The 16,667-nt window shown below is 44.4% G+C and overlaps 1 protein-coding gene across 4 annotated transcripts in view; it reads right to left on the bottom strand.

The window, feature by feature from the left end:
- Positions 1–16,667, bottom strand: part of LOC147903107 (uncharacterized) — a 106,416-nt gene that overhangs the window by 26,160 nt on the left and 63,589 nt on the right. For 2 of the 4 annotated variants that reach the window (XM_087373621.1, XM_087373622.1), the window contains exons 7-9: positions 2,722–2,907; positions 2,247–2,342; positions 2,003–2,158 (exon numbers count right to left, since the gene is read on the bottom strand). In XM_087373621.1, coding sequence (XP_087229747.1) covers positions 2,003–2,158; positions 2,247–2,342; positions 2,722–2,907 — 438 coding nt within the window. Of the gene's footprint in view, positions 1–2,002; positions 2,169–2,246; positions 2,343–2,721; positions 2,908–16,667 lie in introns of all 4 variants that reach the window. The other 2 variants (XM_087373625.1, XM_087373624.1) reach the window with 2 other exon arrangements.

Below are 16,667 nucleotides of genomic sequence, written 5' to 3'. Positions count from 1 at the left end.
CTTTTTGCTAGTTAAAGGCTATTATTATGCTTTGGGGGTACATAACTGTAAGTGCGTGTTGTAATTTCTTCACTCTTGCAATATCAGTACAGTTTTGGCTTCACACTTTGATCTCTCCACTATCTATCCTCTTCCCGCGTCTCCATCATTTGGTATCAAGGCAGGTTTCACCTTGCTCTCCAACGCCTGCCCGCTTCATATCCATCCTGGAGCTCAATTTTGTTGCAAAGTCTTACCATTTCGTCGTGAGAAAAGAACTTGGTTGACTCAAATTTCACTGGCAGTCTGTTGCTGACTGGACACCTCTCTTTGGAGGTGCTACTCTTCGGCCTGGTATCCTCTTTGGAGGTGATTTTGGAGGTGCTGCTGCTGTCTTTTGACTATTGGTCCACCAACTTTTGGTAAAGTTCTCTCTGATCTGGACCTGCTGCACTAGTTTCCTAGCAACTCCTCCGGCTCAGATACTGCTCAAACAGTTCTGGAATTGCATTTTCTTGCCCAAACAGAACTTGATTTAACTCTGTTTTAGCTTGGCCTATTCAGTCCTCAAAAGGGAGAAGACTTTTGCTTTCCAAACCGGCCTGTTCATTCAAAACAGAGTTGAAATTGACTATATTGTTGGCTGCCCTATCAAGCTTTTGCATAGAAAAAGGCAGTGCATTTTGTTGTCCACTCAGTTGAAAATATCGTAGTACAGTCAGAATTCAGTCAGGTGGCACTTGCTTGGCCAAGCATTGGTTTGTTGGGTCAGTTCATTTTTGTTGGTTCAGAAACCATTCATAGCAAGTTAGAATTAGAGAGCAGTTTGTGCATTCATCTTTGAAGATGGATTAGAATCAGAATCTGGGAGATGTGATTGGGGTTTTGGCCCAGGATGGCTTGTGAAGACTATAGTGTTTCATTCTAGTCTCTCCCAATTCCGAGCAGAAAATGCGCAGAAAAGATAGCTGATAGGGCAATGTACCAATTAAGATGGAAAGAATTTATTGCAATTCGCAACATGGACAAAACTTCACAAGGTGCAATCTGCATGTCAAACTAAGACAGCGAGAACATATATCTAGATGAATCCACAAAAATGCCCAAATTCATGTCAAACTAAGACAGCGAGAACATATATCTAGATGAATCCACAAAAATGCCCAAATTCATCCTCTGAAAACACAACAAATAGTGTAGTTTAATCTCATGACAGACACTCTTTCATAATAGCAATAGGTTTGGAAAGATCATGTTTGCACCTCACGTGAGCTTTTCAAATCTCTCTCATAGAAGGAATAGTACTGCCATCAGTATTTACTTGTTATAAGCCCTTGAACTTAGGCAAAGACCTTACAAAACTAAATGGATTTGATTTCAGTGTGAAATTACTAATCTTTTTCAGGGTGTTCTCAACGCACATATACTTCTACGGGAGCATACCAGTTGGGGTTGTGTTGTATAGTGGTGTTGCCTTGTCCATTAGTTTTCCCAATCACTTCACGAATTGCGCTCATTGCTCTGAGTGCCTTACAAGTTTGGGTAAGGATAGAAGCACTGCATTCCTGAGAATCACATTCACCATGTTTGGTCTCCTTAAATGAAAGGACACCATAACAAGGGAACTGACACCTATTTCCTAGACATCTTCAGATTCAGGCAGACTTCAATGGAGCCACACAGTAAGAAGACCCTTTGTGGTAACCTCTTCCCTCTTTATGTTGTCTTTGTAATGTTTCATAGATCCCATTTGTTTCTGTCTCTATGGATGGATGAGATACAATCAATTCATAAATCAATCAGTATCTTCTTCACTTCTGCTACTTCTTGCAAACTCTTATATTCTTGAGAGAACAAAGGGGCACAAGCAAAGCATATATAAAGCTAATGCACCAAAACCTCCACCACTGCCTTTCCAATTTGACCTGCTTAAACATTTCAGACTAGGGCCAAGAACAAAGGGACACAAAGCAAAGCATATAGAAAGCTAGTGCACCAAAACATCTGCCATTTTCAATCTGACCTGTTTAATTAGAACTGCAAGTTTCAAGGCTTCCGTGCTTTTGTAGGTTTCTTCTTTGATTTCCTCTAAAAGAAGGTCTCGTGACTTGACTTGACTCTCTAAAACATGAATTTGTGTGATCAACTGCTCCACTTGTTTCTCTGAATTTTGCAGTCTCTGCAACAAACTATTGGTCCAATCAAAACAAAGGCTTCCAAATCCTTTGTTCACTTCAGTAAAAAAAATATCAAGAGCACATTCTCACATCAATGTCCTTCCTTGCACTTTTTAAGGACTCTGCATCCCTCATGGCCTCTTCCAACAAATCGTGCAGCATCTTTTCCTTTTGCTCCACCAGTACCTGACGAGCAGTTTTATCAAAGCTTACATAAGTATAGTAGTATACTATAAATTTACAAAGCCTAAGGTTTTTTGCCTTTCAAAAACAGGAAAGAAGGCAGAAAACTTCTCAGAACATTATTCAGTGAGAATGGCCAAGTTTCTATGTACACGAAAGCTCATGGATCTAAGGATAGTCAACACTGCCAATGAGATTCTCAATCGTACAAACTTCAAAGTTCAGAGAGATCATGTTGGTAGCATCTTTACTGAGTCGATTTTCTTCATTTTGCATAATTTCTGTTGAACACTTGCGACTTGCATATTGAACTGGCACACCTCTCTTGTTAACTCTTTGTAAAAAAAAGCATTCCCATCAACCACGCAGAGAGTGGCCAAACCTTCAAAGATGTCACTTCTGAAAAAAGGTCATCCAGCTTTGATTCTTTGTCTCTAAGGGCCTGCTCCAATTTCTCTACAGATATTTGTGCATTGCTAAATGCCTTCTTCTCATTTTCCAATTCTTCTTTCATAGTCATCAACTTCTGGCTGAGTGATGAAACCTGTTCTTCAGCTCTCGAGAGTGCCTATGCACGATTGAATGGTTACGGATCAAGTTAAAAATTAAAAAAATGGCAGAATCAAACAAAGAGATGTATTAAAGAAACCAGTCTTGTCAGGACAAAATAATGCCAAGATAGAGAGTATGACAAGACAAAAGATCTGACAAAATAATGCCAAGATAGAGAGTATAACAAAAGACAAAAGTAAAGATCTGCTCATTTATTGGCATAGACAGGTGACATACACACATCGTTTAACGTTTTAAACTGATGCAGCTCAGCATGCATCTTGAAGTTGCTGCAATGTCTTAAAAGCTTGAAAATCTCATTCGTGGATGTCCTTCTCTTCTTCTCTCGAAATGGTTACCAAGCCACCAACTTCCTGGATATTAGATGCAACTGCCTCTAGGTGAATCATGGTTGTTCACAAACTAGTCTATCTTTCTAAAAAATGGGGAGAATGGAATAGTGGGGGAAGGTTAAGACAGCAAAGAAGGAAAGGAGAATAACCTTTCTAATAAAGGAATGACCAGTGACAGCACACACAGGAAATAGGGCAGAAATACGTTATGGATGCAGGAAAGGAAATAGGAAGGTTAAAGATGCAAGAATTTGGGCAATGGTCTTCTACGACAAAGGAGAAATGAGAGCAACTGGAAAACGTTGGCTCACCTTCTATGCATGCCACAATCTTCAAACATGTACCAGGGTCACTTTTACCCACAAATGAGCAAAACCAGAAATGGGTAAAACCACATGCGAACTTGCACAAGAGGAAAGTGTGGTAGCCAAAAATGGGTTTCCACAAGTTGAGCAATTTCAAGATTAAATGGAAAAGTTTTGGCCAAGCTGGTAAAATGTATAGAAATCATAGACAATCACAAAAGGAATACTTGTAGAGAAAGAAGCGTCTTAGGAGGACAGAAGGCATTGTTTAAGATGCAAAATAAATGCAGAAAGAAGCATATATCAAATTGGAAAATAGAAAGTTCTTATTTGCTGCCTTGGTACAAGCAATTATTTTGTATGGCTGCCAAGTATTGGGACCTAACCTAGCATAAGAAGCATGGAAAAGAATTGAATCCATCCAAAAGAGGCTGGCAGCTAAGGAACTAGGAGCCCAATCCTACCGGCCAAAGGAGGAATGCTCCCTCTAGAAAGAAAGAAAGAAAGAGAGAAAGTTTATTAAAGTTTGCTAAAGATTGACAGGTCTATGAGATAGAAAGAAAACCTGATACAATGAGAAAAAGGGTGGAGCTATGAAGCGAGCATCCTAACCCATGCTAGAAAACTGCGTAGACATAGTCAGTGATATCATCGTACATGTCCACCATAATCATATACAGCCATCCTAGCATCATCATCCTCATGTGGAGACACAGTCTGATCCAATACAATACAATAGGGATACAGAACGTCAAGATACACCCAATGATGGACTAGGCCGTGTAGGCAAAAAGCATGTAATGGATCGTTGTTTGCTATCTGGATGAGTAATGCATCGTGCCCTCCCGGCCGCTACCTAACAACTGACGAGTGCCATGGTAACCCCAGTTAGTCGCACCCCAGGTCTGAAAATAGAGGAGATGTTAGTGAATGTGATCTGTGCGTCTGTCCTCTGTCTGGTGTGCCGCGTCTCGGTCTCAGGGTCTCTGCCTCTCTTGCTATCCATGGTTGGGAGAGAAACTTGCTCTGCCTAGAAGCAATTGCCAATGTGTTTGAGTCCATTTAAAAAACAAAAAAGATGGACTCAAACAGGTTGCCGCAAAAGGCTCCAGAAGCAATGAGAGGGAAAGGATCATACAAAGAGGGATCCAAAATATTGGAGAAGTGTGAATGGAAAAAGAGGAAAAACTCAAGGTCATACTAAAACAAAGGGCTTATGCAACAAAGCAAAATGGATAAAATATGGCTCAATCAAAAGAGAAAATGGCCTTCGATAGAAAAGAGTGTAGCCCCATCATTGCTTACTTCGGGTTTTGGGACTCAAGCTCGAATGTTTTGATGGTGGTGGTGGTGCTCCCTGAGCACATCAAGACCCCTATGGATTCAAAGGACTGGGGATAGCCAACTTCAAGTGTTCCCCTTGCTGATCGCCTATGGTGCCTATTACGAGACATGATGCTACAGTTGCACCCTCATCAATCTTGTTGACAAGCTAGGCTTGCTCTGTCTTTGGGACTCTAGCTCAGAACCTGTCCGTGAAGCTACTACCTCATCACCAGGCAATCATAGAGGATAGAGGATGACGAAGGAGTAGGCATGGACAACTCGAGCTCCGCCTATAGTGACTATTGCTGATCTTTTTGGTAACACCACATTGGAGAAGTCAGAGTATTCCTTGAAGCTCTACTACCGCAAGACGTACAATGGTGCTCTTCAAGTCTTGTCCTCGGAAGTACAGGAGCCCTTTGAGTGATCCAGAAGCCGGACGGAGGCAAACGATTGATCCCTTATGGCAGTGAGGATCTCCTCCCACGACATGGGATTTTCCCTCTTCTGCAAAAGGTTCGATAGAAGACATGCCCCTCTTGCTGAAAGATGTAAAGGCGAGAATGCCAAGATGTCATCTCAGAAGCTCAACTTTAGTCTTGGCTCTCATGAAGTTCCTCGGTCCTTGGGCTCTATCACCACGGCGTGAGTTCTTGAGCTTACATGTGGGCAAGACCCTATGAAAATGAGGTGCGCAAGGCCATGGGTTGCTAAGCGTGTAAGGTGTTGAAAAGGTCACCTCCCCATCTGTAAGCCCCCATATGAGGAGAGCAAGGGGGGGTGAACCTAGGGTCTGAGAGAAAGCCACATGGGCACGAAGTGCTTAGTACGTAACCCCTCATGGTCCTGGGCTCTCTGATTATGGAGTTGGTGTAAAGCAGCTCGCACATTTTGTGCGTGAACAACCTGCATGTGGTGGATCTAGAGAGGGAAGACATATCCACTGGTGTCTGAGACGAGACATCATAGAGGGATGTCGCATAAGTGTGCCAAACATCAAGATCGGTAATGGGGATAGGTTGCTATCCCTCATACAAGTGTCCCCAAGCAAAGGTGGAATCACCTCATCCATCCTATGTGATAGGAAAGCCCGCCTCTTATGCAGTGTCAAACGTCGGTACATCCACTGTGCCTCTAGTTTCGTCAGATGTCCCAAAGCTTGCTCTGGTGTGAGGTGAAATCTCATCTCCCGAGAACCATGGATTCTCGGGCAGTCCCAGATGGAGGGCGGGATGCAGAGCGAGTCGTAGGAAAGGACTCGTGGCGGCATCCTCGACTATGAAACCAAAATGTCTGAAGCATGTGGAAGATCTGTGCAATTTCCCAAGTGGGTCGATAACTCGGGTGACAAGTGGGCCATATATACTGCATCCAGAGCATCAGAGTATATCCAAGTATGGGTGGGAGCCATATCACAAAGCAGTCGAGGCCTAAGGTTATAATAGAGAGTCATGCTCCACCGTATGCAAGGCATATAGGCATTGATGCCACGGTGAAGGCAGTAGAGCACTTTTTCTATTGGCTAGCTTTGAGACAGGTTGCGGATGCCTTTGTTAGAACATTCATCATCTGTCAAAGGTCAAGTTTGACCGACAAAAGGCACCTGGATTGTTGGAGCCATTGCCTATCCTAGATAGAAGTGAGAGAGCATTGCATGGATTTCATATTTGATCTTCCTAGGACACCTACAGGGAATGATGGCCTTTGGACGATTATATGCCGGTTCAATAAGTAGGCACATTTCATTACAGTGAGGAAGAAAATTACAGCGGACACATGGCAAGACTGTTCATATACAACATCTTCAAATATCATGGGATGCCTCAGTCTATCATTAGTGATAGAGATCCATGCATGACGAGTTTGTTTTGGAGAGGGCTCTTTGAGAATATGGGCACTACTTTGAAGTTTTCATCTTCTTTTATCCTCAGATACAAGGCCAGTCCGAAAGAGGCTAACTCCTGATTTGCCTGAAAATGCTATGTGTCTGAGCATAAGACACAATGGGAGCAATCTTTGCCACTTGTGGAGTTTGCTTAAACAATCATGTGCATAGTGCCACTGATAAGACTCCATTCAAAATAGTGGAAGGAGGGAGGAAAGTCCCGCCTATCTTGCATACTAATGATAATATTTTTAAGGCTGATAAGTATGTTGAGAGCATGGACGTGGCATATTAGAAAGTGAAGCAAGCTCTCCAAAAGACTCAGGCAAAGCAAAGAAGGCAGCTGATCATCACCATCGTGCACTAGTATTTGCAGAGGGTGATTGGGTTCTTTTGCATTTTGAAAAGGCAAGGCTGAAAAATAACAGGAGCAAAGACCAGTTTTTAAGGATTTAAGTTGGACCATTGGTATGGTCCCAAGAGTGTCCCAATAGAGGGGGCATGGGGTAACTTGAAACGTAGGTGCCACGTGGCACGTACTAAATTGCTATGGCCACATGCATGGATTGATCTGTAAGGTCTTTTCTTTATATGTTAGTGTTCCATACTTATCTTTTCCCAACTCTCTGCTTTTATATGATATGAATTCACAAATGTAGTCATAGCAGGTGTTGGGGTGAGAAGGATTTTATCTTCTTAAAAAGATTACCTAGTCCCTTTGACTGCAAGAAGTTGTAAGCATTGGATGACATGGCGAACGTTGAGACTCGTGGCCATACAAGCTGTATTGTTCCATCTGTTGTCAGCTCTTTGTTGGTCTGGTCCGCAAGGTGTTCTGCACCTGCATCTTGCATAGTCAATTGCTCTGGCTCAATTTCTCCTGCCTCTAGTATCCCTTGGTTCTTTGGCATTTCTTCTTGGCATGTTGCATTTATTTGCTCATCAGTATCACTGTCCCCAGAACCACTAGCCATGGTTGTTTTGGTCCAGCTGACCTCTGGGTAGGTGAGTCTGCACCGTGTCCTTCTTCAGGTTGGTGATTTGAGGAGGGCTGTTGAGGTTGAGGCTTAGGCTGTTTGGCATCACCTAGGAAATGGACGCTAGAAAATATCGACGGGCTGGTGTTGAAGACCAAGGGAAGTTCACATTGCACGCGCTAGTGAAGGAGAGTACGGAAGGCTATCTATATGTCATACGAAGGGGTTATCGAGCTACACGCCACTTAATTGTATAGGTTCCAGCTGCATACGGGCTGTACAGTCTGCGGGTTATAATATGGCTGTATGGGTGTCTAGGTTGAGTACGGATTGTACAGCTGTACGGGTTGCTCGGGCTATACGGTTGCCCAGATCCGCCCGTACGGATTGCAGCAGAACAGTGTATGTATGGGGATGTATGGGCAGGCTGTCTTTGCTCTTACAAACAATTGCTAGCATGGCATCGGGGAGAAGACGTCCTTCTGTTGGTATGCCATAGCCCGAGAATGAGCTTTGTTTGATGCTCAAGGTTGGCTAGGAGTTCACACATGCTTCTCAGAGATGGCTCTTGGCAATGAGCTATTTTGGAGAACCACTACAGGCAGGGAGATGCACGGTTGTTGCTATCAGAAAGAGATGTAGGCTCTCGAGGTTGCAAGCTGGTTTTAAATGCTATAATTTATTCCTTTGGGCACATCAGTGGTCCAGTGGGCATCTGGGGTTGGCAGGGAGTTGTGTGTTCCCATTTGGATTGCTAGTAACAACTGCAAGCTTCATGCTAGTACTGGGAACTCATTTAGATGCCTATTAGAATGTATGGTGTGAGTAGAGCCTAGCAGGGTTGTTGCTTAGAACATTGATGACTACTGAGAGTGGGATGTGTATTGAATGCAATTGTGATTGAATCCACTGTCTACCTTATTTGCAGGGTCCTCCAATTAATAAAGAAATACTGAAAGGGGGGCAAAGGTTTGGGGCCAGTCCATGCCATTCTACTGGTTCTTTATTTGCTAAATTATTTTAAGTGAGAACATTGGCTGGTTAACTGCCTATTACAGCCCTCTTGTTGGCCTTGAGGCTAGGTTCAGGCTGCGTCAGCTCTTCACATAGTGCGACTTGACTGTAGTCCATCTTCATTTTTCACGCCAGACAAATGCTGTCACAAGGAGTTTTGTACGTGCATGTGCGTATGACCCCGGAAATCCAGTTGGCAAGACCACGGGGTGTGGATGTGCAAGTTTTTCCCCTAGGGAAGTGTGCCTTGGGGGTGAATTAGAGGTTTAGGCCCAAGAGGGGCCAAAGAACTTTAGAAATCTAAGTTGGCCATTGGTTTGGTCCCATTAGAAGGGGCAAGGGGCAAACTAGATTTTAAGTTGGTCATTGGTTTGACCAGTTAGGACTTGGGGGGAAATTTTAAAACGTGGGTTGCCATGTGGCTCGCCCATGCAAATGATTTTGGAAAGGAAGGCCTTAGAAGGCTTCAGGCAAGAAGATGACGCGGGATGGTCACGTACAAAAAAAACAGAATTTCACGGGCTGCTAGCACCGACAGACGAAGGAAGCCTATGACCGTACGATGGTACGAAATGCATTTAATGACTGTGTACAGCATACAGATCTCTCCATCGCTGTTGGTAACAGAATGGTACGACTGTTGGTACGGAGTGCTGTATGATTCATTTATTCGCTGCTAAAGTAGAAGGTTGTGCACGGATTTTTGTACAGATTCTCAAGGGTTGTGCACGGTGCTCTTGGTTGCAACTGAAGGCTCTCCCATGGTTTGCTTGAAAAAGTTGAACTCTTGTGCACAAATCAGCCATACAGTTTGTACGGGCATGTGAAGGGGTTGGTGTTGGCCTACGGGCTGTTTGCAGTGGCCTACGGCTACACGCATGGGCATTTGGGCTAGGGATGCTTGGGCTAGCTAAGTGGCACTGTGTATAGAAAGTTGTTCAACTGATGTGCATTGGCTCGTGGATGAGCTTCGATTGAGCTCCGGGCTAGTAAAGGGTTCACTCGTGCATTCTAGTGACTGCCTTTGAGCAATGGGTTGTGTGTTTGGAGGGACTTGCTTAGCAGGGTGATTCATAGTGAATGCTTGTAGAGTAAGTTTGTGCTTCCAAGCATTGTCGACAGATCAGTCATGCTTTCACCCATTGTTTGGGTATCCCAGTGAGTCAGTGGACACTTGTGGCTGTTTGGCGAGTGTGTGGTCCTGCATGGGCTGCTGGTAACAGCTCTCAAGTTTTATGCATGTGTTTGCACTGAAAATGGATGCCTATGGTCATATGGGTGTGAGAGCAGAGCCCGGCAGGGCTAACATTTGGAGATTATGATGCCTACTGAGAGTGGGAAGAGCACTGAGTGCAAGTGGGATTGAACTCATTGTGTAATATATTTGTTGGACTCTCCTATTAATAAAGAAATACCGAAAGGGGCGCCAAGGCTTTGGGGCCAGTCTGTGTCCTTGTATTTGAGCAGGAGCACTCTAGCTCCCCCAATCTGTGTTTGAAGTATTTGCGGAATATTTTAATGTGAAGACTTTTGGCTAGTTAGTTGTTTTACCACCCTTTTGTTGGCCTTGAGGTTGGTTTCATGGTTCCGTTGCCGGGACCTCACCATCTTTCTAAAGGAGGTGAGCTTGTGATCGTCTCTGGTGAAGTGTTGCTTGCTGTAGTTGGTTTACAGCAAAAAGAAAATCAGCAAATATGTCTTTGACAAATAATGATTGGGATATGGAGGGGAAGTCCACCCAGGATGAGCAAGACGAGCAATCTATGCATGAGGGAGCCTCCCAAGATGACCAAAATGTTGAGGCATAGGAAGCGGTACATCCTTTTGGTGTGAAAGTCTCTCAATCAAAAGGGTCAAAAGAGGTTGAGGATCCAGAGGATGCTGATGCTATGTTTAAGGCACAGTTTTAATGAGTGATGTGGGAGCACTCACGCAGCTCACACAGGACCCACGGTTCCTTGAGTTTATGCAGACTCCTTTCAGGTTTAAGGAGAGAAAGAAGCATTCTCGTCCAAGGAAGCCTAGTGGGGTTCAAAAACAGCCATTTGGTGTGAGTCCATTGGATGGACAGCCTCCAGTATTGCCAAATGTACAGGGTGTTCCAGGGCAGCAGCCCTTTCAAGATCCTGGTATAGCTATGCATAGCCAAGGGACTGATTTTCAGAATTTAAATCAAAGGCAGCAAGCTTTTCCCCAACCCTTTTTGCATCCAGGGTATTTTGGTCGGGGTTCAGTATTTCAAGCAATGGCTGGACAAGCTAATGATAGTCAAGGAATGCTTGGAAATTACCCTCTTGGTTTTCAGCCTGGGATGCAAGGGATGCAAGACAATGTATCTGGGGATATGCAGCCCACAATGCCTAACATGATGTATGGCAATATTTGCATGCAGCCAGGAATGCAAAGTGGAAGGTCAGGGACCTTTGGAGCTCCTACGAGTATTTGGGGATATGTAGCCCACAATGCCTAACATGATGTATGGCAATATTAGCATGCAGCCAGGAATGCGAAGTGGAAGGTAAGGCGCCTTTGGAGCTCCTACAAGTATGTTTGGTATGTCTTAGCCACCTATGTATGATAATCTGACACCCAAGGAAAGGTAAAAGAATACAAGGAGGGTGGGGCAGCAGTGAAGTTTGAGACCTTTAATGGGGCTCAGGACAAGTTGAAGACTCTAACTTTTTTACAACAGTTTGATGCAGCCTTTTCACGGGGAAACTTCACTGAGACATCAAAAATGTGAAAGGCAGCCACCTTCCTGAAGGGGAATTCTCTACAATGGTGGACAAATTTGCTGCTCCAAAATAGAGCACCTACAAGTTGGGTTCAAACCTACAAGTTGGGTTCAATTTAAGCAAGTGTTTTCAGCTACCTGGTTGACCACTAGCCTTGAGGTAGATGTTATGACAGCATGGCACAAGTTGAATGCAGCCAACTGTCATAACTTGGAAGAATACAATAAAAAGTTTTGGGAAGCTCTCTTGCCAGTCAGCTCTTATCGGCATGTGCCCTTGTCATATCAGATTGAAAAATATTGTTGCGGGCTTCCAAAGGAAATTAGGGAATACTGCAATAAAACGAGGGTCACCAACATGTATCAGCTTATTGAGAATGCTACTACAGCTGATGCAGTGCTGTTGGGAAAAACCAGGGGGTATAAAAGCAGTAAGTATAAGAATTTCAAGAAAGCATGAAAGCCACAGAATGCTCCCAAGCCTTCTTTTAACAAAGAGAAGAAGCGTGATAGGCCAGGCTCCAACCTATCAACCTCTTGGATCAATACCAATTGCAACTCTTTGCACTTGAAAGATAATATTTAAGCTGATGATTTGCCACTTTAATCCTTTGTACTTGTTCCAAAGATTGCCTTTTCTTTTGCCAAGCAGCCCACCCTCATTGCCGATACAAACTTCATAAGGAGCCCTTGTATGACCTTTTGGCACACAGCTCCTATCAGTCATGCAATTCCATCCTTCAAATTGATCTCACCCCCCCAACCTAGAGGTCACTAAAGGAAGTATTGACACAAGCTCAACCAACACTATCAACAAACCAGATCCAAGCAAGCCTGGCTAAGAAAAGAGGAAGCGATAGTAAAGAATAAACACAATGGGCCTAATGCAAACAGCAGGTGAGAATGAGACCTCAGACAGAGACCCCTCCTCATGGTTGAGGCCCTCTTATACACCTGGCCTTTCTAGAGGGAGAGGAGATCTTTGACCATCCTTCAGACATTTGCCACAAGATCCCACTCCGGTTCTCCCGATTCAGCCACAGCCCTGAAGGTCTCTTTGCCCCTATCCTCCTTCCCTACTACCTAGCCCCTCTCACTACCTCTACTACCTACCCCCCCTCTCCATCCCGTTCCCTTCCTTGCAACATCAGCCTAGCCCTCCTTGTCCTCCTCCCATTCTTCCCTCCCCCCCCCCCCCCCCCCGCCCCCATCTTCCTCTCATCCACATATTGTGACTCTAGCACCAGTCCACCTTCCAAGTCTCTTCTTTCCCTCCTCCTTGCCGACTTGAGATTCCACCTCTAACTCAAGTTCCTCTGTCACATCCTCCCACTTTCGGCTCCCTTTGACCGGCCTTCCTCTTTCGTTTCTAGCCCAACTTCATCCTCTTCGCAGGGCTTTTGACCCTCTTTTTCAACTTTTGGGGTGCGAGCCTCAGCCAGACGAGAAACTCCCCTGAGAATCTCGAGCCCTAACAGAGGTTCCTGAAGAGGACCCTCTTGCCCTCAAGGTTTTATTTTGACAATTTTGCATCCCTTGAAAGGGGCCCTCGTTGGAGTAGTTGGGAGCCCCACCTACTCTTTCTGAGGCTTTGGTTTTGGTACCACATAAGAGGAGGAATGAATCCTAGTCTCGTCAGCCCTCTGACAAAGGTCCACATAAATCATGATGGAGATATTTGAGGAATTGTTGGGGCAGCAGGATGGGAGCAATGGGTAGCACATGGCCATAATGTGCCTCTTAGGCGGCCTTCCCTAGACATGGACCTAGCTAGAGTGTGCAATGGTAGTGACCCATCTAGATGCGAGAGAGAAACTTTGACAGATTTCTCTCATTGGCCTCTATATCAATGTGCCAGTTAATTGCCAGTATTGGCCTCCTATTTATGCATTAAGCCCTCGAGGTGGGTTTGAAGCGATGTGTCTAGCACGTCACTACACGCATCTGGACTTCTCTCCATCCAAACCCCTTGTGAAATACACCCACTCAGAAGTTGTCACACAGGTTTACATGCATCGGAAGACCTTGTCGTCGCACCCCCCCCCCTGCATGCCCGCCGATAATCTCCATGAACTCAACATTAGTGAGTTAGAACGTGCATTTAGACCACGGGCCCTCAATTGGCAAGGACTCAGCTCCACCACTCGAGACATAAGGAGGGGAGCCGGGGGGGGGCATGGCATCTCCACTTAAACCCGCATGAGATTTGGATATGACTACCTCATTCTACTACCCTCTCTTCCAAGTAGAGGGGGAGACCCCATAGGTGGTGACGACCACAGATGATAAAAAATTTGAAGTGAGTACACTTGTTGGGCCCTATCTAATAGAGTTTTGAGTTGATGTGACATGATGGTATTTTAATAAGGTTGTGTCACAGAGACCATTTATGATCATTACATTAGTAACACCATGGGTGCTACATTTGACAAGTCTAGGCCAACATCCCACCATCGTCAAACCGAGTGGGAGGATTAGTACACAAAATAGCAGCTGCCCCACCTCTCTCTACATCTAGAACCGTCAACACATCACTAGATGGTTTCATGAAGAACTCTTGAAGCCCATAGTCACACGCGGACATAGTCCTCTCCTAGAAAATAGTTGTGCTCCATAAAAATAGGGCAATAAACCCCTCTTGATATCAGCACAGTTAATTCAAGGTACTCAACCATGGCACACGCTAATTGTTAGCTCTTGCATGCAAAATAAAATCTTAGACCAATCCTAGTCTCTATGGCCGTCCCCATCGTGCAATTTAATGCAAGAGGTTTAATTCTCTGGTTGACCAGGGTCAACCCTCTTTGAACATGATTAAGGACTTTGACCGACAGTCTATGTTTCTTGATCATAATCAAATCTCTGCGACCGGAATTGGAATATCTCAGTTGACTAAAGTCAATCCTCCTTGGCCAAAGCTAAGCACCCTTTATCGAAGTCAATGCTTTGACCAAATCAAAGAACTCCTTGACCATAGCAAAATAAGGGAAGAACTATTTCACTATAGGCAAATAAAAGGTCAACTCAACATATTTACTTGGAGTATTTACAACTTAGTGACAGACCACAATAGAAATGAATACATTGAGTTACACTTGATTGGTTAGAACATCAATCTCAAGTTTCCGAACTAGTAAATTGAGAGTCGTACAGCGAGCATGTTTGTTTTAACTATCCAAACTGGGTATGAGCTTGAAAATTAACGTTACTAGGCATGAACTGCTTACAGAGAACATGCTCAAGCCTTTTCAATTAACCAGGGATTTAGAAAATACGTTTTTAACAAATAAAATACATACTTAATCAACAAGGCTAGAGGAATGTATATGCACACTCACATTACCAAAAAGATGAAGATGAAAAAAGAAAAACACAACCCTAGTAGGTTGCCCAGTCCATAAGGACTATTCACACAGGACTTAGGGTCCCTCTAGAGAACTCTATCCACCTATCCATCTACCCATACATCCAATACATGAACATACATCAAATCATGTATATGAACATAATGGGTAACAGTGCCAAATGCAACTGCTCCCTGCAACTGATAGGATGCGAATAAGGGAGCTTGGAGGGAAGGGGGAGGAGGGGGGGGAGAGAGAGAGAGAGGAAGGGATCCTGGAGGGCACATTGAGCACCAGAGATGGAGGCAGCCATAGAAGTGAGGCAGAGATAGACGGATATAGGGAGAGAGGATAGGGGAAACCAAGATCTTCCAGAGGAATCCAGAAGCACCTTGATTAGATTTTCACATAGTTAGGTTAATTACGAAGGAAGCCAAAAATGTTCATGCACTTCGATTAATTACACCCATTTTCACGTACTAAGCGTCCAGCGGCCACTTACTAATTAATTGGATTTCACCCCAAAAGCTCGCTAGGGGGACATATATACATGTTTGAGACCAGCCCAATGACGTATATACTATAACCACAGTCCCTATAAGACATTAATCACCTGAGCAGAAGTCCCAAGGAGTTGAAATGTAACCACAACCCCCTAGGGGTAAGACACCAATCAGGTCATTTTCTTTTCCCCCCAAAAAATAAATAAATCAATACAAGATCAGCTATCAACAAGGCTTTCCTTCACAAGGACTGGTTCACTGCCTAAGGTAAACTCAGAGCAAGCACCAAAAGCCAATATGGTGGACTATACAACTGACAGATTCCGCCATCTATGTGGATGTAAAGACAGATTCCTCAATCTATACAACCAACATATCTATGTGAATGTAAAACGTATATGCAGGCTAAGCCTTGCAGAAACGTTTTCACAATGCTCGGAAGTCTGCTTAGATCCTCGTTACCATGCTATCGAATCGAGTTCAATGTCAAGCCCAATGTTGACAGGTAGTCACAGGTCATGCAACACAGAGCCAAGATATGCCATGCCATGATACTGGCCATTGTGCCCCAGACATCATCCTTTGGATAGCGAGATGGGCATTGCATTTGGACCTGGTCCATCACTACCTTTTCCTCACCAAATAAGCGGAGAGTCTAGCCTCGATCTGAAAGCCATCCCAACCCTTTGTTAGCCAAGCCACCATCCAAAGTGAACAGAAGCTGAGTGCATTGTAATCAAGAGATGATTGAGAGTGTGAGCTACAAAATCCACTAGGAAATAGGGCAACTCCATAGACACCCCATAATCAACTTCTAAACCCCTGATGTGCAGCTGTGACATGTACCATCCCCATATACTTAGGCCATAGGGGAAGCTTCCATGTGCCACCAGCCATAAGTAGTCTTCCATGGCCAATGAACTGTGGGTCATAGTTGCCAGGGAATGCCGTTCCATAGCTATGGAAGGTTGGAACGACGTTCTCTTCTCTGAGCTTGAAGAGAACGTCTGTGGAATGTCTGGTCTATGGAACGGCTACGGAACGATCCACATCCCTTGCAGAACGTCTAGGGAACGTTCCCTAAGGCGTTCCCTACGTGCATATCACGATTTGGGGCAAATTACCTAATCCTAATCTAATCAGCGTGATTCGCCGCTCTGTGTGTTCCCCACTTGTAGTCGACCTCCATGCTCTGCGTGTTCGCTGCATGCAAGCTTTGCTTCGACATGCAAGGCTGCATGCAACACCTAGTCTATGCCTAGCAGCCAGCTAACGCTTCAGCCTATCAAGCTACGTATAGCTACCCTAGCCTACGCTACAGATAGCCTACGCACA

This window comes from Dipteris shenzhenensis, chromosome 4 (assembly GCF_047967505.1).
Source record: "Dipteris shenzhenensis isolate YYH24624 ecotype China chromosome 4, Dip_SZ_1.0, whole genome shotgun sequence".
NCBI lineage: Eukaryota > Viridiplantae > Streptophyta > Polypodiopsida > Gleicheniales > Dipteridaceae > Dipteris > Dipteris shenzhenensis.
Note: the sequence above shows the minus strand (reverse complement) of the source record. Positions and strands in the feature narration are given on the sequence as shown.